This window comes from Lepus europaeus, chromosome 3 (genome assembly GCF_033115175.1).
Source record: "Lepus europaeus isolate LE1 chromosome 3, mLepTim1.pri, whole genome shotgun sequence".
NCBI classification, from domain to species: Eukaryota; Metazoa; Chordata; class Mammalia; order Lagomorpha; family Leporidae; genus Lepus; species Lepus europaeus.
Window position 1 is genome coordinate 144,697,920 of NC_084829.1, and position 23,908 is coordinate 144,721,827.

Consider the following 23,908-nt stretch of genomic DNA (forward strand, 5'->3'; position numbering starts at 1 on the left):
CATGTGGTAGAATGCTGTGGTTTAAACCTTTCTTGAAGTTCATGTGTTGGAAACATCACCTCCAGAGCAACAGTGTTGAATCACTTTAAGAAGCGATTCAATCAGAAGGGCTGAGCCCCCTTCCTCTCCTGCCTGAGCTTATGCTCTCTTGCCTCCACCTTCCCCATCAGATGACGTGGCAAGAAGACTTTCTCCAGATGTTGGCCGCCTCACTGGAGCTTCTCAGCCTTCAGAACTGTGAGAAATGAGTCCAGTTCTTTATTGGTTACCTGGTTTCAGGCATTCTGTTGTAGTAGTATAAAACAGACTAACAAAGGGTCTCTTAAAAATTGTTGTCACTGAGCTTTATTTCTAGGTCGACAACCAGTGGTTTATATCACCTGGTGTCACTTCCCTTTTTAAAAAAATTTATGGCCATTGGTGGTGTCACATAAATTCAATTGTTTGTTATCTAAGTGGTGGTTAACTTCCTACAACTCTGGCTTGCTTTCTTGAACCTTCCTGAGTAAAATAAACAATTAGCACCTCCCATGTTTAAAGTGTGTTTTAAGTTCACATCAGGAGAGATACATGTGTATGTCAGACCCAAGCCTCACTGATCTCAAAAATCTTATGAGTAGTTAGGGCATGCAGAGGAGTCTCCCATACAAGAGAGCATGGGATATACTAAGATGTTGACAAACACCTATCATTGATGAACCTGTAGTTAGTAAGCTTGGTTGCTCCTGTGCTCGTGGGTCCTGCAGTCTTGGGGGAGAAACAGTCAGTTACATCTCATATTTAGCAGTAGAGTATAAAAGTCCTAAGGGGAATGCGAGAAAAGCTCAACTTTGACCGAGAGGCTTTACAGAGACGGTGTCCATGTGAGCGAGGGGATGCTTCCTAGAAGCGAGCTTTCAGAATGATCTCACTTTGCCCAGTGGAGAAAAGTTGAAGAAGGAATGAGAAGATGTGAAAATGAGAGGACAGAGGACAGACATAGTCTGGAAACAAATGGTTTGTTCAGCCAAAGCATAGGAAAAAGTTGAGGTGCAGAGAGGATTAAAGTGGAGATGGAAGACAGGCAGTAGAGTAAGGGGGGAGTTGTTACGTGAAATGCTCGGCCCTCACTCAGACTGAAGCTGGTGCTAAACCCCCTGGCGCTTATCTGTGTGAGTCAGGCCACTACAGTAGCTTAGCAACTTTTTGTTTCTGGCCACATTAAGTTAGCCTGCCCCAAATTTCTTTTTGAGAAATAGCATCTTAAAAATTAGGCAAGAAATTCATGCTTACTGTAGAAGATATTGGGAAATAGAGGGAAAAGTGTAATGAAAATAAAAATCATTCATAATTCTATCACCCTAAAATGACCAGTGTTACCATTAATATGTTTTTCCAGATTTTTCTACTTTCTTTCTTGTTTTCCTCTTATCCTAGAATCACAATCCGTATACAGTTACACATTCTGAGTTTTTCAAACCTAACAATTTTTGAGTTTTTCCTGATGGCAGAAGAGTTTGCTTGAAAACATGATGTCATGGACTAGGGATGTCACTCAGCTATTTTCCTGAAATTGCCTAGGTTATTTTGATATCCTAAATAAGTCCCTTGTTCATGGGCTGTTGCCTTCTCTTACATTGTGTACTCTTTCCAGCCTTTCAGGTGCAAATTTATTTAATCCTTACCATAGCACCAGAAGTTCGAAGTGTTTTCACATCCTTATTTATGAGATGAGGAAAGCCCAAGAGACATTAAGCAACTTGGACAAGCAACCTGATAGGAAGTAGCAGAGCATGTCCCCAAAGTTTTGTCTGGTTTGGAAACACTGGGCCCAGAAATATAAACATGAAGGGTATGGATATGTGTTAGGAAATTGCTTCAGAAAAAGGTGTGGCTCTTCTCACATACCCACAAAGATATAATGTTCAGAGGGAAATGAGCTTATGGCCTCGGCAGCCCATAGTTCCTGGTGGCTATTTTCTCAAGGAAATATGTGCCTTTTGTATACAAGCAACTGATTTCCTGGGAAGGTACTGCCAAGAAGCAGCTTTTCCTGCACCTTTCTGCCGAGATTAAAATCACTAGGACAATGTGGTTCTGGGATCCAAACCTGTGCTGCTTCATGTATGTACTAAATTACGTTATCCAGCATCGTGAGTGTGGACTCTGTTCTCATTTCAGGAGCCAGTGGGTTTTATCAAGTTAAGCGTTTTTTTTTTTTTTTTTTTTTTTTTAGGTAACTATTTATTAAGAAACATTTTTAAAGGTTTATTTATTTGAAAGGCAGAGATAGAAGAAAAGAGAGAGAGAGAAATCTTCTACACACTGTTTTATTCTTCAAATGTCCATAAAGTCCAGGGCTGGGCCAGGTTGAATCCAGGAGCCAGGAGCTTCTTCTGGGTCTGGGTGCAGGGGCCCAAGTACTTGGGCCATCCTCTGCTGCCTTCCTAGGCATTAGCAGGGAGCTGGATCCGAAGTGGAGCAACCAGGACTTGAACTGGCACCTATGTGGGATGCCAGCATTGGAGGCGGAGGCTCAATCTTCTATGCCACAGTGCTGGCTCCTAAGAAATTTTTTGAAGTTTCAAAAATTTGTTTTTTTTTTTTTTTTTTTTTTTTTGACAGGCAGAGTGGATAGAGAGAGATAGAAAGGTCTTCCTTTTTGCCGTTGGTTCACCCTCCAATGGCCGCTGCGGCCGGCGCATCGCACTGATCCAAAGCTTGGAGCCAGGTGCTTCTCCTGGTCTCCCATGCGGGTGCAGGGCCCAAGCACTTGGGCCATCCTCCACTGCACTCCCGGGCCACAGCAGAGAGCTGGCCTGGAAGAGGGGCAACCGGGACAGAATCCGGTGCCCCAACCGGGACTAGAACCTGGTGTGCCGGCGCCGCAAGGTGGAGGATTAGCCTGTTAAGCCACGGTGCCGGCCTCAAAAATTTATTTGACAGGCAGAGAGAAAGTAAGGTGGGTTGTGGGGTTGTAGGGTTGTGGGGTTATGGGGTTGAATAGAGAGAGAGAGAGAGAGAGAGAGAGAAGGGGAGGGGAGGGGAGAGAGAGGGGGAGAAAGAAAGGGGGAAGGAGGGAAGGAGAGAAGAGGGGAAGGGAGAGGAGAGAGAAAGGAGAGGGAGAACAAAGGAGAGGAGAGGAGAGAGATCTTCCTTCTTCCATTTGGTTCACTTCCCAAATGGCCCCAACGGCTAGGCTGGGCTGGGCTAAAGCCAGTAGCTGAGGAGCATGCACTACAAGGCCCACCCCTCACATTATGCATTTTACCTGCACTAGCCTAGCACCACCCCCTCCCTTTTACCTAATTTATTTATGTAACAGATTCAAGGAGTATCAAAGTGTAGTTGCTGCATCTTTGGCAGAAGTAAAACCCATGTATCTTTGGGTAAAAAGAACACTAAAAGCTCTTGCCGTATCCTCGGATGGTCTGACTCAGCTTTCTTTTTTCTTCCTCTTCATGAGATGCTGATTAGAAAGGATGCCTGTAAGACTGTGGGCATCTGGTTCTTTTACAAAGAATGATTCCTCTGAGAACCTTGTCCTCCCATACCACGAGGTCACCAGACCATAGTAGGGCCCGCCCTGCTCCTAATCCCTGATATCTCCCTACTACAGTGCTGCTGAAAAGACAGTTGTGTCTTGGGTCCACTGTGATGCAAATAACCCTTGGAGGGAAGGCCTCTCGTGCTTCCCTAGGGCTCATCACACCCTTTCTTGTATGAGAGCTGGGAAAGAATTGTAAAGGCACCAACTTGTTGAGAATGTTGAGAATTCTGTTGTATGATTGTGGGGTCACCTGAGGTGGTATGCTGAAGTCCAAGGGTAAAGAAAGGGCTGGGGCAGAGGGGAGAAGCACTTGAGACAGTCCTTGTTTCTCTCATTGTTTGGCCCAGGCAAGAGAGTGGGTATTTGTCTATAATAGCTACTAAAAAAAAAAGAAGAAGAAGAAGAAAGGAAAAGAAAAAAAAATTGAAACTTCTGAATCCAATGTGGGAATTTCACAATCATTTCTTTCTTCCCTCCTTGGCAAATGTTCTGCTTTAATGTGATAACAAATCTGTTTATGTTTGCAAAGGATTGGCTATGGATCCTGCTTCTGGAGTAAAACTCAAACAAGGATTCAGTAAATCTTCTAAAAAAGATTAACTCCTATAGGCCAGGTAAGAAAAAAAAAACCCTCCCACTCAAGTATTGCTGATCTTCTAATGTGAACCTTTAAGAGTGAATCTGTAACAGTCAAACTAAAGAGAAATTTGGGCAAACCACAAGTAGGTTTATGGAATGTGTCCTCTTGAACCTCACTCTTATTATAGTTTGAAAGCAATAGGAAAGTAAAAAGATCCCTTACTTTTGGCCCTGAAGGCTGCCTCATCCCTCTGCTGAATACATTCCCCTACCCCTAAAAGGATTTTGTGAGATTGTTAACTATTTGTAAAATAATTAAGAATCCAAAGAGGCTGATGTGATGTGGAAATCATGAAGTGCTACAGCCCACACCTTTTCTTTCTGCTTTCAGACTGGCTCCCTGAAACTCACCAGCCTGGATGGTTATGTCCCCAGCAAGCCACCAAAGGGGAGGGACCGGGAGATGTCTTACACAGGCCCTGATTCTTCTTGAGGCATCTTCCGGAACAAGTAAAACTAGCTTCAACTCTTATCCTTTACTCTTTACAAAATCATTAAACACATCAACAGGTATGGTAATGCTTGGCTTAAAGATTCACCTGAAGATTTTGTAATTGGACATTTAATAGGCTTTTTTTTTTTTTTGATAGAGTAGACAGACAGAAAGGTCTTCCTTTTCCGTTGGTTCACCCCTCAATGGCCAATGCGGCCAGCGCGCTGCAGCCGGCACACCGGGTTCTAGTCCTGGTCGGGGTGCCGGATTCTGCCCAGTTGCCCCTCTTCCAGGCCAGCTCTCTGCTGTGGCCCGGGAAGGCAGTGGAGGATGGCCCAAGTGCTTGGGCTCTGCACCCCATGGGAGACCAGGAGAAGCACCTGGCTCCTGCCTTCGGATCAGCGTGGTGCACCGGCCGCAGCGTGCCGGCTGCACGGCCATTGGAGGGTGAACCAACGGCAAAGGAAGAACTTTCTCTCACTGTCCACTCTGCCTGTCAAAAAAAAAAAAAAAAACAAAAAAAAAAACAGGTTAACCCACTATGCCACAATGGTGACTGCTTTATAATAGGCTTTTAAAGGTAATGTTTAGTTATTAAGACTTTTCAGTGAAATTATCATTGAAGTGCTACCACAATTTACTTACTAGAAAACTGTTTTTTGACTGGCTTCATTCCATGTAAAAGCTATGAATTCTCAGTTCTGCTAGTTGCTTCTAATACCAAACTTTAAGCAGTAACTTCTATTTTAAATGTTCATCTACTTCACATAGAATTGTCTCATATCTACCAGTCACTCAGACTGTATTTTCTGGGAAAAGGCTTCAGAAATTTCCCACCCTCTGGGAAGAATGCTCTAAGTAGCTTAATATCATTCATTGATCCTGACAAAATCTGAAGTCACCTGTTCATTTCAGTGCCTTTGGATCTTAGACTTTTGTTGGGAGGTGACACAGTGCTGCTTCTCTTTGCGGTTTTAGGGACCGCTAAATTCATTCTGTGGTTATTTATACTTTTAAGAACTTTACTTTCTTTAAACTCAGGAAATTTTAATCAGGAAAATTAAGCCATTTTTCCTGTCTTAAATTTAAATAGAATTTCCAGTGAACTGTTGTGATACACCAAATACATCTGAAACTTATGATCTATGTTTTAGATTAAATGCCAAATGCTACATTTTATCTTAGGAAAATCAGGTGCGTGTTCTGGAGATACCCAAGACTGTATGGAGCCAGTAACATGTGTATGTGGAGGATTCTTGGAAGCAGATCTTGGGAGGTTCTGGCTGTGGAGAGCTACTACTCTGCCTTCTTTCCCAGATGCAAGAGGGGAAATGGGAACTTAGACATCCCAGAGCAGTGCATTCCTGTCCACAAAGTACCCTCTGTCACCTTCTCATTTTTCTCTCTGGTTCTACTGTAGTTCCAGGACCTCAGTCTGTGTGACACTAACAGCCAGGTGCCCTCTGTGATCCTCATCGGGGCTTCTCACATTTAGCCAACTGGCTTCTTGGATGAGCAAATGAAGTCAAGGCTTCCCTTTCCCTGCCCACCCCCACCCTACTTAAATGTAAGACAAAAAATAAACAGGCCTGTGGCTCGAAGGGGCATAAGTCTTTCTGAGGAAATCCCAGTAAGGACTAATTAAGTTTCTAATTTGTGTTATAAATGAATGGTAAGTACCACTGTCATAGAACTGGCTCATGGCAGCCCTGAGTAGACTAAACTCTTATAGCCAGTATTCTGACCCAGACATAGGAAATAAACTAAAGACCCTCATAGAAGGATTCAAAATAGTACATGGTGTTTTTAGAAATAAGCTCTTAGTGGTGTGAATTTAATGAAACATATAAGCTCCTACTTTAAATCGTAACTTCTACCCCCAGAAAGCAAAATTTTGAGATCAGAATGGCAGTTTCTGTGGGAGAAGTAATGACCAGGAGGGGGCGTAAGGGAGCCGGACACGTTGCAAGTCTAATGTGGGAGTAGTAGTCTCAGTAAAGCAAGTGTAGATACACCAAAAATCAGTCAAACCATATTGCAAGATTTGTAAAGTTTATTGAATGTAAGATATATGTTTATGAAAAGTCTAAACATGAAAGACAAAGGAACTTAAAAAAGGTTAGGTTTTACATGTTAAAAACTCATATCAAATTCAAGAGATAGAATACAGGTATGGTTACATTGAAAAATGTAATTGTTTGAATAAAAGCTAATAATGACTTAAACTGATGAATTACAAATGCGTATACGTACTGGTGATTACAAACAATGCTTATGAACTTAAGCAGCTTGAGTAGTAATTTAAGCTAGCATAGCAAAGCAAATTCTTGTTTAATATAGATATATATTTAAATTCCAGTAATAGTTTCTTAAATTCTTGCTAAAAATATAATCAGTATTAAAGTCAGCATAATGTCTTTGATGCCTGGATTATATGACCACTTAACCTGGTTACACAGTGATTTTTTTTTTTTCTGTCAGATATAGTTGACAACCAGTTTAGTCTTTAAGATAAATGAAGTGATAACTCACATTGCCGTATCATGTGGAAAATATTCAAACTACATTTAAATGTTTTTAAAATGGATGACTCTACTGCTCCACAAGGAATTATTTCTGCAAAACTAAAGGTTGGCTACGGTAATAGTAACTAAACTACGTCCAACCCTGAAGGTAGAAAAAAATCCCTGAAAAGAAATACACAGCCTAGGTGTAATATACCATATAAAGGGAATTTTCTTCTTTAGAACAAGCCTCCTGACTTGGAGAAATCCAACTCTTCCCATAGTTCCCCTACTAGGCAGTGCCACAAAAAGTTATCTCGTGAACACGATTATGATCATGGCTTATGATTAAATTCAATATGACAAACGTGGATATAGAGCAGCTGTCATGGTGGATGTTGGTTATAACAATACTCGCAGTTCTATTAAAGTACATGTGTCCATTCAATGCAGTACAGAGTATGAGCGCGCAGGGCAGATTGGCACGATACATGCAGTTTGAGAATTGTCTTTTCTCAAGCCGGTCGTCAAGGGATAAGCTATATGCCCAGTCCCATTTTTCCCAAACCTTAACTCGTATTATAACTCATGTTTAAAATGCTCACTAAGACATCCTCCAGAGTAAGAAAAATATGCTTTGAAAAAACAAGTTATCTGAATGCATGATGGAAATGAGGCAGGATAGCAGTGCTGGTGCCAGCTGTGAAAACATGGGGGATAGGAGGCAGAGGGAGCTGGCCCAAGCTCACGGTGCCCATGGCTATCGGGGGTTCCTGCTGCTGCTGCCCCAGACAGTTTAATCTATGGGGCAGAGATTCCCCAGGCCCAAGGGGGATAGTGTTATTCCCAAAGGCATTTTGGGGAGCAGGAGGTGGCAGCTGCCAGAAGCTCAACAGAGAGGATATGTCCAGGGAGGCAGGAATTGTTATGTTCACAGCATCTGGAGGCAGCTCCTTGGGCAGGTTTATTTTTCCTGCACCTGCCTTCATCATATCAAAACCTGGACTGAGCTTGTGAGGTGACTGAGGCTCTTGCAGCGGCAAGTCCTCATACATGTTGATATTGCAAAACCCTTTAGTGTCTGCTTTGAGGGGCATGTTTGCAAGTGGCGGGTATGAGGTAGAACCGGCATTGTACTTGTGGTTCTGGAGAACTGGAGGAGGAGAGCCCGGGGCTACCGATGGGTGCATGGGCACAAGGGACTCTGGCAGCTGTGGCATTGGTTGGGCCGTTTGATCTGGGGGGCCGAGGATAAGGCCATGGACCTCAGCCGGCATGCTACCTGCAAGCCCATCCTGGGCAGGAGCTCCTATGGGGAAAGGAGACAGGGCAGCAGCCTTCAGCTGAAAGGAAGGCGAGATGGTGTGGAAGGTGCCCAGGAAGTCTCCGGCCTGCAGACTCTCTCTCATCAGCTCCTGCGAGTGGGTCTTCTTGGTATGGCGAGTGAGGTGGTCTTTGCGCCCAAATCTCTGGGCACAGAACTGACACAGGAAGTCCTTGCATCCTGTGTGGACCACCAGGTGGCGACGCACATCCTTCCGGGTGTAGAAGCATCTCTCACAGTGGTCACATTGGTGCTTCTTCTCCTTGGTCACAGTGTGGGGCTTTTCTTCAGCGTGGGATTTGAGGTGGTCGAGCAGCACCTCGGTGCTCCCTAGCTCCAGAGCACAGACCCCACAGGTGAGGTCGCCACTGCTGGCCGCATGCAGGGCCAGGTGCCTCTTGTAGCCCAGCATGGTGTGGTACTTCTTCCCACACTCCTCACACCCAAAGGCCATTTTGTTGGGGTCGTGGGTCTGGAGGTGGTTTTTCAGGTGGTCCTTCCGGTTGAACGTCTTCTCACAGTGAGCGCACTGGTGAGATTTCTGTGGCGAATGGGTAGCCATGTGCCTAGGAACAGAAGGAAAATAGTAGAGTAGAGAATTATTTTTAAGAGCTGAAGAACAGTTCAACATTTTCTGTGGATTCTGATGTAACTTTCATTGTAAACTACTCTTCTATTTTTCCAAATACAAAAAAAAAGTATAATTAAAAAACTAAGTGTTTCTCAAGGCATAATGCAGTTTTCACAATCTATCATAAAGGTTCTTTAGAAGAACATTTTTCTCAGATTTCCAAATACACACATTTAAAAATATTTTTCATGAGGGTATCAAATGGGTACTAAACACTCTAGGAATTCCTGAACTTCCAAAAGTGTGACCTAATTCACCCTCCTCACAGAATCCTGCAAGTCCCCATTTTACATTACTGTTCCAGATGCAATTCCTGTGTGGTCTTTTAAGACAGAAATTCAGTCCACAGATGGGTTTAGTTGGACCCAGTATTTTTTTTTAAAAAAAGTGGAGTTTATAATCCTTCAACTTTAAAAAGGTTCATTTTCAATAACGGAAAGCCCAAGTCCTATGTGTGTTTCTTTAGGTATTTTGTCTCCAGAAGCTAAAGCTTATCCTGACAATTTAACTGCAGTTGTACACTTTGAGCTTGTGGCTTGGAACACAAAGGAATTTCTATCAACTCATTTTATACAAAAGGATCTCCTTTAGGGGCCGGCGCTGTGGCACAATGGGTTAACCCCCTGGCCAGAAGCGCTGGCATCCCATATGGGCGCCAGTTCTAGTCCTGGCTGCTCCTCTTTCTGATCCAGCTCTCTGCTGTGGCCTGGGATAGCAGAGGATGGCCCAAGTCCTTGGGCCCCTGCACCCACGTGGGAGACCTGGAAGAAGCTCCTGGCTCCTGGCTTCAGATCGGCACAGCTCCAGCCATTGCGGCCATCTGGGGAGTGAACTATCAGATGGAAGACCACTCTCTCTCTCTGTCTGCCTCTCCTCTCTCTGTGTAGCTCTGACTTTTGAATAAATAAATCTTTAAAAAAAAAAAAATCTCCTTTAGGCACTGTGAGTCAGATGTACACCTACACCTTTCACCCAACCTTGTACCCTATCTTGTCCACTCCTGCTCCTTCTCCAAGGTGGAACTGGGTAAAGGATCACTAACAGACTGGAAACCCATTCAAGAAATATAAAGCTGGCCAAAAATCAGGTTGTTTTCTTAAAAAGAAAGTAAAATCTCTTATCTCCTTCCTGTCCCTCTTTACAAAGAGTCACCTGGTATGTGCCAGGGATAAACAGAAAGGGTAGTTCTGTCTCTTCCCCCAGAACACCACAACTTGACACGTGTAGGTTATGGTGGGTGCTGTAACACAAGAACAATGCTGAGGGCCAAGAACCACTGCAAGAAGCATCTTACAGATCTGAAATATGCCGGTAACTCTGCATTCTCAACGCATTTAAGTCATTTCATAGGTTGCAGAAAGAGCTGTTAGAGCACGTGAGTGAGAAAATGTTCTACAGGATATCCCCATTTACAGTGCAGAATACAAGGGAGGGGTGGAGAAGGGAGCTGGCTTGCAAACCTGGTATTCAAACCTTTCCTATTTGGTCTGTTACTAGTGTTTAGGACCTCAAAGCTCTGTCCTGAGTACTATTCTTGCTTCTCTCCCTCTTTTTTTTTTTTTTTTTTTGACAGGCAGAGTGGACAGTGAGAGACAGAGAAAGGTCTTCCTTTGCCGTTGGTTCACCCTTCAATGGCTGCTGCGGCCAGCGCATCTCGCTAATCCGAAGGCAGGAGCCAGGTGCTTCTCCTGGTCTCCCATGGGGTGCAGGGCCCAAGCACTTGGGCCATCCTCCACTGCACTCCCTGGCCACAGCAGAGAGCTGGCCTGGAAGAGGGGCAACCGGGACAGAATCCGGCGCCCTGACCGGGACTAGAACCCAGTGTGCCTGTGCCGCAGGCGGAGGACTAGCCTAATGAGCCATGGCACCGGCCTCCCTCCCTTTCTTGTGGAGGATTTTAATCCAATTTGACTTCATTTGTAAGTAATAGGCTTAACAATACCAGTTTAACAACTCCAGACCTGGTACTTCCTACTCTTTGGTTTTCTACTCCTGTACTATCTATGAGTGGGCACAAGTTGACATAGTCCTTGAGCATTAAAAACCTTTCAAACTTTATCTGTTCCCATCCCTTTGAATCTGAATCTGAATCTTTGCATGGCATCCAATTCTCCCCGTTTGTTTTTTCTTCTATTTATTCATTCAGCAGTTCCCATCTAGAACATCAGCGTTTTATCAATGAAATTATGTCAACAACTCTCTTTTTCCCCTCAACTTCTCTTCTTCCCTCCAAATTCATGAAACCACTCATTTTAGGAGACCTTATAGTCAGCACCAAATGCCACCATCTTTGGGAGTCAACTGGGTCATGTCAGTGCCAGAAGAGTTCACTAAGATATCCAAGCACGGACATCAGTCTGCCCTGCCCTTCACTGTCTCCATCTGACTGGTTTCATTGTTTGCCTTACTGGGACCCATGTTCTCTTTTCTGGGTAAGCATGTCACTTTTCTCTTTCAGCCTGACTTTGGAGCTCATGTCACAACTGTTGGGAAGTGGGACATAGTGCTGGTGTTTTATTTCTTGTGTGTGTGTTTTTTTTTTTTAAACAGCAAAATCAAAAATATGCTGTCATCTACAGTCTCATCCTCTTTTCAGAGATCTCTGCTCAGGTTAGAGTGATGAGAAATCCTGAAGGCTACAGCAGGCAGGGCAGTTCTGGCAAACCATACATGGCTTCCCTTGTTTACTCCCCACCCAAACATGTAACCACCTTTGAACATCTACCTCCTAAATATTACCTGTCTTCTTCAGTGCAGTTTACCACAGCAAACACGGCTAATTCTACTCACTCTGCTGGCTGCACTATCTTTTCCAAATATTTTTCTTCTCTATGTGTTTCCATCTTTTTCCATATAGTTACAGTACCCGCAACATGGCTCAACTGACCCCAAAACTGTTTTCAGTGTTTAGGAAAGTGTGCTTGCTGTGTATACATAAACTGCTTGATGCAAAACAGGGAGCCTTTGCAACAGAACTGATTCACATGGTAGGCATTCAATACTTCTGTTTATGACAGCTGGAGAGTGTCCTATGGACAGAAGACATGTGAACTTTAGGATATCTGAGCATTTATGAGCTTATTGGAAAGTCAACTTAGTATCTGTAAAGTCAGTCTTAAGGGCCAGGAATGTAATTTATCTCTCTTTTCCCCCAAGTCTTTCAAGTGTCTTTCTCCAGGGACATTCCAAGAGTTAATAATGTGATCTATATTAACACCACTGAGATGGGAAGTCTTGCTCGCTACTTTTAACTGTCACCCTGCACTTAAACGTGAAGAGCTTCAAAGCGAAAGCTTTAAAGTTCATTCCTTCTCACCTACCTTGTTGACATCACCCTGCCCCTTCCTCCAGAGCTACCCTGATATCTGTGTAAAGACAAGGCTTATGGTTTTCCCAGAGCCGCCTCTGTGCTCAGCTTCTGCTCATTCTTTGTCGCAGCTTAAGACTGTGCCCTTCTGAGCTTTCCCGGTCTCAGCAGGGAGTGAAGAACAACTTCCTCCACCTGCACAGCTCTGTCAAAGCATCGAGGGTGCCTTTTAATTGTATCTGCACAACTACCTGCCCAACAGTCTTAAGCCTGGAGTATTGTAGGTGCAAAAGCAGTGTTTCTGGAAAGAACGAACTGCCTTTTCACAGCAAAACTATCACAGAAAACCACAGTAATCACTGGAGATACAGCTTTGAACAATCCCTAAAAGGCTAAAATGCATCCCCATCCTGCACCCCGCCCCTTTGCAGTGAATGTTCTGAGAGCCAGAAAAGCCATTTAAAGGTACTTGGAAAAGTGCATCCCTTTTCTAATGCCTCTCACCTCATCAATTTATATCTGGAAACAAAGGCTTTGCCACAGTCAGTCTGCAAGCACTTGAACGGCCGCTCCCTGGAGTGAGAATAATTGTGGACAGTGAACTTCTCCAAGGTGAGAAACATCTTGCCACATAACTGGCAGGGGAATGTGGCCATGGGCTTTGCTTCTCTCACTTTCCTTTTCTGATGTGCTCACTACAAAAGCTGTGCCATTTAAGCACAACTGGAAGGAGGGTGGCTGGGCACATCAGTAGAGTCCCTGCAGCTGGGCCCCAGAGGAGGGCATGGGCAACATCGTGGGCTGGGTTCTACCTCTCTTTACCACTAGCTTTGCCTCCTGTTTTCCCACATCCCAATTTACATGCAGTCTCAAGCTGGGTGGAGAAAGTCGGAGGCACAGGTCAGCAGCAGAAAGGTCATCCGCATCACTAGCGCTAGGGCTGGGGCACGTCCCTGGTCACCAGACTGTCTGCGGAGAGGAGGAGGAAGAGGTTCCAGCATTAGTCATTTGCAAACAACGCTTTCCCTCCCGTGCCACTTCAGGACCAACACGTCTGGTGAAGGGTTCTTCCGCAGCACAATTCTCTACCCTCCCGTGTGCTTTGAGAGAGCCTCCCGCGTATAAATCCTCCCACCTGTGCTGCTCCGGAGCGGCACAGTATGGAGCACACACTGTGCTCTGACGGCCCGTGAAACACGCTCTCCTTTGTGATAAGCACAGCTCTTCCCACTGAGTCCCTATTATCTACTTCAAACCACGATTGCAGGTCAGTGTGAGGCTCACGTGACTAATTCGAAGATGAAACACCCTCCCCTCTCAGTGCGTTTCAGTGTTTCACAGGAACATAAACAAAAATCGCTCCAGCTTATTCAAACCACGGGCTTTTCCTCTCCACTTGCCATTAGCATAAGTTGTTGCTGACACCTGTTTAAACTTCCAGAGGATGAGAAGAAATCATTTGTATACACCTAAGTTAATTTGTTTGTAAGATCACTATGTGCAAGGACCCATACAAACAAAGTGCCAGTGAAGCTATTCCAGTGGCAGTGATGTTCTGAGAAGAGGAGGAAAAAACAGCTTTATTTCCGTAGAAATAAAGCTGATGGTTCAGGTAAAATCTCAGGCTTCACTCACACGTGCAGGCACCATCCTCCAGTAAACGACTGTACTCGTCTGTTCCCCTTTGGTTGGGAGCCATCTGCTCGTGCCCCAGCCCCACCTGGAAAGGCTAGTCCAACTACGGTTCGTTAGCCACTTCTAGCAGGTGGGCTGCTGCCTTCTAAACTCAGCCTGTCTCAGACCCAAATGATTATCATCCTTCCAACCCAGCCAAAGTCACCAAAAAGTAGGCTCTCCTTGGTCTGCCAAGAGACCATCATTTGAGGAGTGTTGGGTATCCAAGGCAGTATCATGAACAAAGCAGTGGAACTCTTGATAACTACAATCCTGTGCTTTTCTCAGGTGAGTGATGCTAGCTTTTCAAGTGCCATTACTTAGAGAACAAGTTAAGCATCCCTAACTGGAAATGAGAAATCTTATATGCTCCAAAATCAGAAGTGGTTTGAGTGCTGAGTTGAAGATACAAGTAGACAATTCCACACCTGACGTCATGTGATGAGTTGCTGTGAAAATGCAGGTGCATTCAAAATACTGTATAAGATTACCTTCAGGCCACGTGTATAAGAAACACATTAAGTATATGCAAATATTCCAAAATCTGAAACATTTCAATTCCCAAACACTTCATATAATGGGTACTCAACCTGTACCATATACTTAAAAACAAGTGAGTAGCCTTTTCTGAAGGCTGCTGGTTAATTCTGGGCATCTAGTCAGTTGACCAATCACAGCATTCCTTAAAGCTCTGTTCCCTGCCATCTTTCACTTATTGCAAGCCTGGCTCTAGTTAGGGGTTAATTTTCACTTACCTTTTCAGTCATTTTCAGATAAAAAAAATCTGGAGTCTAGCTTGGTAAAATTTTATTGTAATAATTCGCACATCTTTAAATATACCACAAGTGCAAACACAAACATCCGTTTCTTTTCTAATTGTTGAATTCCTCATCATCTGTCTCAGGTGTGTTTCATATCTAGTCACGGCCTGAAGCACTAGCAAAATATCCCTGTTGGTCTTGCCCCACCTACTTGGAACCTTTAGCGCCGACTTGGGCTCTTTGACCCAAAGGTTTGGCACTGGTCCAAAGCAAGAGACATATGCGCGTCCTCAGCCAGTATCTTGGCTCCTAACCTTCTGATGTTCCTGATTTCTAACTGTGTGCATGCCCTTGTTCCTCTGGGCTCCCATCCTGGCTCTACCCAAACCCTTCCCACCCAGATTCCCTCCAGTATTCCAGTTTATGCCTGAGCTCTACCAACAACCCTGGCCACAGCTGAACCAGTTCCTTCTAGGAATTCTACTGCGCCTGCCAAGTGTGTGCTGCCAGATCTCATGATCTGTCCTACTTCTCACCCAGCCAAAGTCTGGCCATAATTCTGGCCCAGCTATAAAATACACCCATTCACTTGAAGTTGCTCTGTGTTCTTCCCAGGTCTATTAAACAAGACAAAAACATACACAGCTTGTGAAGTTTACAGTGCATCTTTCTTCCCTTTATTGGAGAAATCAAAATAGCACTCTTCAGTCTGGAGAAGGAGCTGAGGGGTGGGAGGGTTTTCTTGCTTTCACCTACTTGTCAATTCCCTGTATCTACACTTTTTAAAATTTTATTTCAGTAAAATTATTCTCCCTGATTTATGCCTTAGGAGATGACCAAGATATCCAACAGAATGTTCTGTGATGATGGGAACGGTGTATATATAATCAGCTACTGCTCACTCAAAAATGTTCTGAGAAACTCGTTTTTACTTAGCCACACAGCAAGGGCTGCTATTCTAGATAGCACAGGCAGGTTCTGAGTTTCCGTTAAAAATCATGCTTTCTCTGAAGTCAACGGGGCTATCAATTCACCCTCAGGTGTTTTCCCAAGCATGGGAGGAATTGATGTCACTTGCTTTAATGAACACAGTGGAAAGATTCCCCAGTTCAAATTCTAGCTTCCCCATGTTAGCTGTATTCTAAGGTTTCTGTTTCCTCTTTTATGGTATTCACCTGATCTATTGAAATGAGCTGGACCTGAAAACTGGTTGTGATCTAAAAAGACACCGAGGCCAGCACCGTGGCTCACTAGGCTAATCCTCAACCTGTGGCGCCGGCACCCTGGGTTCTAGTCCTGGTTGGGGCACCAGATTCTGTCCCGGTTGCTCCTCTTCCAGTCCAGCTCTCTGCTGTGTCCCGGGAAGGCAGTGGAGGATGGCCCAAGTGCTTGGGCCCTGCACCCACATGGGAGACCAGGAAGAAGCACCTGGCTCCTGATCGGCGCAAGGCGCTGGCCGTAGCAGCCATTTGGGGGGTGAACCAACAGAAGGAAGACCTCTCTCTCTAACTCTGCCTGTCAAAAAAAAAAAAAAAAAGATACTGAACAGTGTTCCTGCCTGAAACACTGACATTGAAAGTAGAACCAGGTGTCAATAGGCAATTAATGGTTTCTAAACATCTAGCTATGGATAATGGAAAAAAGACACACATTCTCCCCTGTGTATAACACACCATCAGTTGGCCATAGCAGCCATTTGGGGGGTGAACCAACAGAAGGAAGACCTCTCTCTCTAACTCTGCCTGTCAAAAAAAAAAAAAAAAAGATACTGAACAGCGTTCCTGAAACACTGACATTGAAAGTAGAACCAGGTGTCAATAGGCAATTAATGGTTTCTAAACATCTAGCTATGGATAATGGAAAAAAGACACACATTCTCCCCTGTGTATAACACACCATCAGTTATTCATACTGGAAGGAACAAGTAGTGTGGACAAGACACAGGCAGAAAAGACATAAGAGGCAGCGAGAAAAAGGCATGCACTGTTGGCCTCAGCAGATGTAAACCTCTGATCACTGACAGACCAGAAGTACAAAGGAAAATAACATTTCTTCATATTTTTAAAACTGCCCCTTAGCACTGGTAGAATTTTCTAGGCTCACTTTCCAGCCACTCTTTCCCGAGACTCTTAAGTTCAACAGTCCTGGACATTTCCCTTGAATCACCAAAGATGGTGGGTGAAATCAGTTTTAGACATGCCGTATCTTATTGAAAGGTGAGGCACATTTCCAACAACTTCAGTTTCCCCAAACTTTTCCTCAAAGTCCAAGAGGAAAAAGAAGTCTCTTGGACATTATTATACTTACATAACTTATTTCATGAGCATCTTTTCCCAAAACTTTTTCTTGAGTTTTCCAGCACATGTATTGAACACATGCACCCTAACACAAATGGTGGGTTGAATTAATCATGATAATGAACATTCTTGAATTTCTTCAGGAAGTATTTGACTACAAACTCAAATTCACAAATACAATTCAATCACCATAGTTGTGTATTTCATAAACATGGGCCTTGGAATACAAATATTTATACTGTTTTCATGATATAATCACAAACTTCCATAAAAATAAAACTTTTCCCCAACAGTCTATAAATTCTTTATGGCTGAAGATCAAAGTTTAGCTATTCAAACAAACTGTGTGGGTATATACAGTATTCTCTCATCACCCTGCACTTGGATCAGTACCGGCTGAATGCCGATTATGCCAATCTTTGGTTGGAACCTGACACACTTTCTGTCCATATCCTTTAAACTCACTTATGATCACTTCTGATTATCTGGCAAACTACCAGCAATCACTGTTCTGTGACCTGACATAGATTACTATTCAGTCTCAAGCACAGTACTATTTCAACACCTGTCACTCTGTGAAGATACTAAGTCTAAGTCTTTCCTCCAGAACATCTCAGGACATAATTTTCAGTCTCCTTGATTCTAAAAATATAGAGTGAGTGATACAGATCTGCCAGTACGCCAAAGAAGGTTTGTGCCATCTGCTCCATTTTGTTCATACTGATTATTCTGGGGTTGAGAGAGGATCCGACTGGAATATGAACACATATATAAGGCAACAGCCAGGGAGGACTGTGCTCCCTTGGGGCTGAGGGCATACAACGGTGGAGGGGAGGTCAGAGCACAAGTGCAGCTCCAGGACTTCCCCAGGGTTGCCTAACACAATCATCTCACGGGGGACAACTGTTTCACAGCATTCTCAAAATAAACTATGACTTCTGGCTTCTATTTCCATTGTCTCCAGTGACACAATGCAAAGCCCACCTCTGAGAGGAAATTCAGCTTCCATGTTTGGTCTTCCACCAGGGCTACTGTAACTTCTTATTTTTTTACTCCACTCATCACCACTCCTTGTGGATAAGAAGGTTTCTACTCCAACATCCATTTCCCTCATCTTCAAAGACCTGGGATTATATATATTTTTTAAAATAAATGTCTAAGGCCAACTTGAAGAGGGCCCCTAACAAGATTCTGCTTCTCTTTATACTTGCAAACTAAGCAACAGTCCCTAGTGGAAAAAGACATGGGGTAATTCTTTATCTGGCTTTAGGAAGCTTGTAGAGAGGTTGCTTTTCTCACTATTCATTTTCTAAAGGACTTGGGTGGTAAGTGTCTTAACATCAAATTTGAAGAAAGTATTCAGAAACACCAGTAGGAGAAAGATGATGTGCAGAAACTCCTGGTGCTGCCTTTTATTATTATTGTTGTTGTTGTTGTTACTGTTGTTATGCATTATAACATCTGCTAAGTGTTGTATCTGAATAAGTGACATTTCAGAAGAGCTGGGCCACATCATTTGTCCAACCAGTAAAAACGGTGCTCGTGGAACTGGGCAGACCTGGCTGAAGAGGACAGATGTAGGGCTCTGGAAAGGACCTCACAGTGGTTTGTGGCTGTGGGAGCAGCCTTGGCTTAAAGCAGGGCTGTATAAGAGGGGCTTTATGAGCCCCTGCAAGTTCTCTGGAATTTGGTGCAACATTAGAGAGCATGTCCATTGGAGTTTCTGTGGGGATGGGGTGGCAGTGTGAGACTACAGCTTTCTTCAGTTTTTCTAAAGGGGCTTAGATTCAAGCAGGTTAAAGACATGGGCAGAGAAGAGAAATAAAATTCTTCTTGGTGCTCGAAATCCAGTCTGACTCTTCATAAAGTTACTGACGTTTCCTAAACCATAGGCCATATGTTTTGTAGATGCATTTTATCAGACTACACTAAAAAGGTTCAAAAATGTTCTGAAATTCAGGTAGTAAACAACTTACCCAAATTTCATTTCAAACATAGAGACGGTAATCTATGAGGTCCTGTAATATAACACAGGCCTGCCTTCCTGCCACAGGGCAAGCTGTCCTCAGAATCACAGGAGTTCATTTGCCACCATCCTTAAAAATCCTCTATGGAAATCTACCTCAATATGATCTTTAGAATCCACTAACATCCAGAATGCCTCATTATTTGGAAGGAGCTTGCCTGGGATGAACAGGCAAGCTGGACCCACAGGCCAGTCCCCTTGCTGTGTCAAGGCGATGAAGGCACTAGCCATTTCCTTAATGTCAATGTGGCTCCCTTTCCTGGATTGCCTGAGACCCCTGGTCCATCAGGGAAACACTTCCTCTCCCATCCCCCTCCAAATTCAGGAATGAATTCTTCCACATGGCTGGGTGATTACTAAAAAGTCCAGTAAACACCGCCACCTTCATGTCTTAGAAACAGTTTGTTTTTCTCTAGTTTACGCTCATTGGAGGGAAGCACTGACCACCCCACCCCTTTGCTGTGCTCTGGGGAAAGCCACCCCCACCCAGCATGCTGAACAGTCATACTGAGACGCGATTTTATTAACCTGGTGACTAAGCTCTTATTTTCTTAGAAGTGAGGCCTAAGATAAGCAAAAAAAAGCCACAGTGAAATTACTTCTCTAATGGAGAGAAGATTGAGAGATCTGTGCAGTTGGTTGGCCGACAGCTCTAGAACATCAAACCCATACACTCACATAAAATCTGAAAAAGGACAAGGTACACAGTTACTGTAATATTTAAAGATGGTATGAATAAAGGCATGTAGTGCCAGTCTTCCCAGAAACTCCTCTAAATACAGTATTAATGGGATTTTTCAAAACCACAGCCTAACATAACAGAAAGCAGCAATGAATTTTGGCAGTAGAAAGTAAGTAAACAAGCTGTCCTGAGAAAGCTGCTTTCTAAGCCCATAATGAAAAGCTATGAAACAACCCGATTCATCTGGCAAAACTCAGCAAAAGTCACAGAAATTCAGGACACTAGACATCTCTAGAAGTGAGATTAATGGGAAAAAACAGGGCAAGCAGCTGTAATCCTACTGGTGAAGCCCTCAGGCCTCCTGTTGCCTCCCGGTCTCTGGGCATTGGGACCTCGGTCTCTCCCCTCCTGGCCCCTCCGCAGTAGGGCCAGTGCCCTTCCATGCACTGAGACAAGCTCTGCTGTTTTCTCCCTGTAGAAGGTAGGAGTGTGGGGGAATATTCTAAAATCTGGTGAGTTTCTCCTCCTCTTAGCCAAACAAGGCAACCAGGCCTGGACCCTTCAGGGCAAGAATGTGGAATCATCCTCTTAAGGGTAGCTAAGCTGGGCAGCCCAGGAGAAACAAACTACAGAGAAGGAGAAATGAGGTTCCTCAAGGACTCTCCTGCACATGAGACCTGAGGCTCTTGGTCTACAAAGCTCCTGTCAGCTTTTTGTCATGGTTGTACCCCAAAATTAGTAGGCACATAAGGGCTACCAGAAAGTTGCTATAATGAAAAACTCACACACACAACAGTAGAAAAAAAGCACTGATGAGGGAAAACCAAGAATCTTTAGAGAGAATAAAACTTTAAAAATAACTATCATTAATATCCCACAGAGAGGGAAGAGCAACCCTCAAAGAACAGGATTTTTTGTTTGTTTTAGGAAAACAACAACAAAAAAAGGCTGAGACCAGGACAAGACCCTTGGGGCTGGGACAGGTATTTGAATCAGTCTTGCTAGAAGTGCATCTGAAAATCTGTGGTTTTAATAAACTCCCTGATAAGTCTTAGACACCTTCACGTTAGATGATGTGGCTTGTTTTGAGGATGTCTTATTTTTACTGGTTAGCTAGACCTAATGCTCACAGCGATCTAACATCATGGGGTCACGTTTTGTAACTCAACCAGCAAAACACGGTGAAATCATTCATAGGTAAAGTGGTCAAAATATGTATAGTTAGACCAAGAAACAGATGATGATTTTTAAGTTGGCAAAACAGAGTATACTGTCTTCATTGTTTGACAAAGTTACTTATTGCCACTGCCTCCATTAAACATTTCATTCTTGTACTAGAAGTCATGGCCATAAAATAAGAAAATAAACAGAAATAAAAATAAGTACAACTGGAAAGGAGTAAGTCTTTCATTATTTGCAATTATCCACATAGGAAGCTCAAAAGAAACCGCATGCAGAATGGAAAATTTGGCAAGGCATTCAGTTATAAACACCAAATTAACTGCATTCCTAGCTACCAGCAAACATAAATGTAATTCAAAATACCATATAGACTAGCCACCAAACAATCATATCTAAGCAATGTCCAGCAAAAGTTAAAAAAAAAATAAAGGTAACATATAAGATTGTGAAGTCATGGAGAGGACATATGTATTTAAAGATACTCTTCCTTAGGAATTAACAGATTAAACTAAATTGTTTTATGGTGACTTATACATGAATAAAAGGTAAATAAAGCCAAAAAGAATTATTAAGATTCAAGATGGATGAGGAATGAATGCTGTTGTCTGCAGAGTGATCAAGAAAGTGATCAAGAGAGATCAAGAAAGGTTTCACAAAGAAGTTCAAGTTGAACCTGAGTCTAAGTTCACCAGGGATTCAATGGGAAGGTGATAATTTAAACTGGGAAAATGAATCAACATGGGGCATTTTTTAAAATGAGGAGTTCAACAGGATTTGGGATATGCAAATAGAGGGTACAATGGACAAACAGGCTGGAGATGCACAAGGGTCCATTCTACTAGGCAGAAGGTGGACTTTTTTTAAAATCAGATTGATTTACTTACTAGTCAAGGGCAGCCACTAACTATAGGTTTATGTGGTGGAGTGAGGAAGCAGAAAATGCAAACACAAATAGGCAGAAGCAACGGAAGAGGCATATCATGACTATGACCCTCAAAGAGCCATAGAAAACCAAGAGATACCAAACTACCAGGGAAAGGATGACCCAACCCTTGGTAAGCAATGGACTTGTCATCACATGATACTTGTGGTGCTGGCAGGGATATAAGATCAACTGGGAGAATGGCAGGACCTGGGGTAGCAGGGCCATGTAGGCCTCTCTGTCCTCAGAAGTAGTAAGCTGGCCTGCAGGAGGAGAGGACAGGTACAAATGACACCTTGGGAGCAGACCAGCTGGATTAGGACTCAGAGGGAAGAGGTGATGGTAGTGGCAGAGATGGGAAATAAAGATGAATCCCAGAAGAAAAATACAGCAAAAAAAAAAAAAATAGAGCTATGGGTTTGTTTTTAGATATGTTGAATTTTTTTTTTTTTAATTAAACTTTTATTTAATGAATATAAATTTCCAAAGTATAGCTTATGGGTTACAATGGCTTCCCCCCTCCCATAACTTCCCTCCCGCCCGCAACCCTCCCCCCTCCCGCTCCCTTTCCCCTTCCATTCGTGTAAAGATTCATTTTCAATTCTTTTTGTATACAGAAGATCAGTTTAGTATATATTAGGTAAAGATTTCAACATTTTGCCCATATAGCAACATCAAGTGAAAAAACTACCATTGGATTACTAATTATAGCATAAAATAGCAATGTACAGCACATTAAAGATAGAGATCCTACATAATTTTTTTTTCAAAATAATTAATTTTCTATGCCATTTCCATTTTAACACCAGGTTGTTTTTTTTTTTTTTTCATTTCCAATTCTCTTTATATACAGAAGATCACTTCAGTATATAATTAGCAAAGACCTCATCAGTCTGCGCCCACACAGAAACGCAAAGAATAAAAATACTGTTTCAGTACCAGTGGTAGCATCACTTGGCTTTAGACGACACATTGGGGACAGATCCCGCATGGGGTGTAAGTACACAGTGACTCCTGTTGCTGACTTAACAATTTGACACTCCTGTTCATGGCGTCAGTAATCTCAGACATTCAGGGCAGCAAGAACTACAGCAGTCAGTCGCTGGGGTGCTCTCCAAAAGACCAGAGAGCAGTGACATCCCTGGGCTTCATGGAAGAGGATGCTATTCTGAACTTGGCTTCTTTGGGCTCTTCGTGTGTGGCCTCACATCCTGTCAGTAAGCTCACATGACCAGCCTTGGTCGGCTGTGTTTTTCCTCTCCAGAATGGTTAGGTAAAGAGCGTTAGTCCTGGAGGGAAGGAGGCATCTGCTCTCTTTACAGCAGGCTGCAACTAGGGGAAGTCAGATGCAGGCTTGTGGAGGCAGATGGCTCTCAGAGCTCAAAGAAGGGGGCTGCTTCTGCCTCCATGTTCCCTCAGTTCCTTTGGTATGAGGCAGTGCAGTGACAGGTTTATGGTGATGAAATAATAGGCAAGATGAGAATTATATCTGGGTTCAAAAAACTTAAAAGTTTCTGTATAACTTCTGAATGGTGATAGTACAAACCAGACTCCAAGAGCTTAAAAGAAAATCTCATTAAACAAACAAAAAAACCCTTTGGTTGCCTAATCTTTTAGAAGGTGGAGTTTTTCACAGATGAGTCTTCAAAAGAAAAAAAAAGTATTTATTTATCTGAAAGGCAGAATGGCAGAGAAAGAGATATTTTCCATCTGCTGGCTTCACTCCCCTAATGCCTGCAATGGTCAGGACTGGGTCAAGCTAAAGCCAGGAGCCCAGACCTCCATCTGGGCCTCCCACATGCGTGGCAGAAACCCAAATACTTGGGCCCCCATCTTCTGCCTTTCCAGGTCCATTCACAAGGAGCTGTATTGGGAGAGGAGCAGTTGGAACTCCAATCAGTGTTCCAATATGGGAAGCTATATTGCAAGCAGGGGCTTAACCCACTGTGCCACAAGGCCAGCCCCAGTCTTTTGTTGTTATAATTTGTTTAGCAGAT

At 43.4% G+C, this 23,908-nt stretch overlaps 2 protein-coding genes across 8 annotated transcripts in view; one reads left to right on the top strand and one right to left on the bottom strand.

The window, feature by feature from the left end:
* Positions 1–4,129, top strand: part of ZC2HC1B (zinc finger C2HC-type containing 1B) — a 71,913-nt gene extending 67,784 nt beyond the window's left edge. The window contains exon 7 of the mRNA XM_062187281.1: positions 4,059–4,129. Coding sequence (XP_062043265.1) covers positions 4,059–4,129 — 71 coding nt within the window. The remainder of the gene's footprint in view (positions 1–4,058) is intronic.
* A 2,833-nt stretch (positions 4,130–6,962) lies between these two features.
* PLAGL1 (PLAG1 like zinc finger 1) overlaps positions 6,963–23,908 on the bottom strand; it is a 59,874-nt gene continuing 42,928 nt past the window's right edge. For 4 of the 7 annotated variants that reach the window (XM_062187753.1, XM_062187752.1, XM_062187749.1 and 1 more), the window contains 3 exons: positions 13,229–13,336; positions 12,872–12,940; positions 6,963–8,995 (listed from right to left, as the gene is read on the bottom strand). In XM_062187753.1, the coding sequence (XP_062043737.1) occupies positions 7,756–8,995; positions 12,872–12,940; positions 13,229–13,230 (1,311 nt within the window). In that variant the 5' untranslated portion in view covers positions 13,231–13,336 and the 3' untranslated portion in view covers positions 6,963–7,755. Of the gene's footprint in view, positions 8,996–12,871; positions 13,024–13,228; positions 13,337–23,908 lie in introns of those variants that run through there. The other 3 variants (XM_062187755.1, XM_062187748.1, XM_062187754.1) reach the window with 3 other exon arrangements.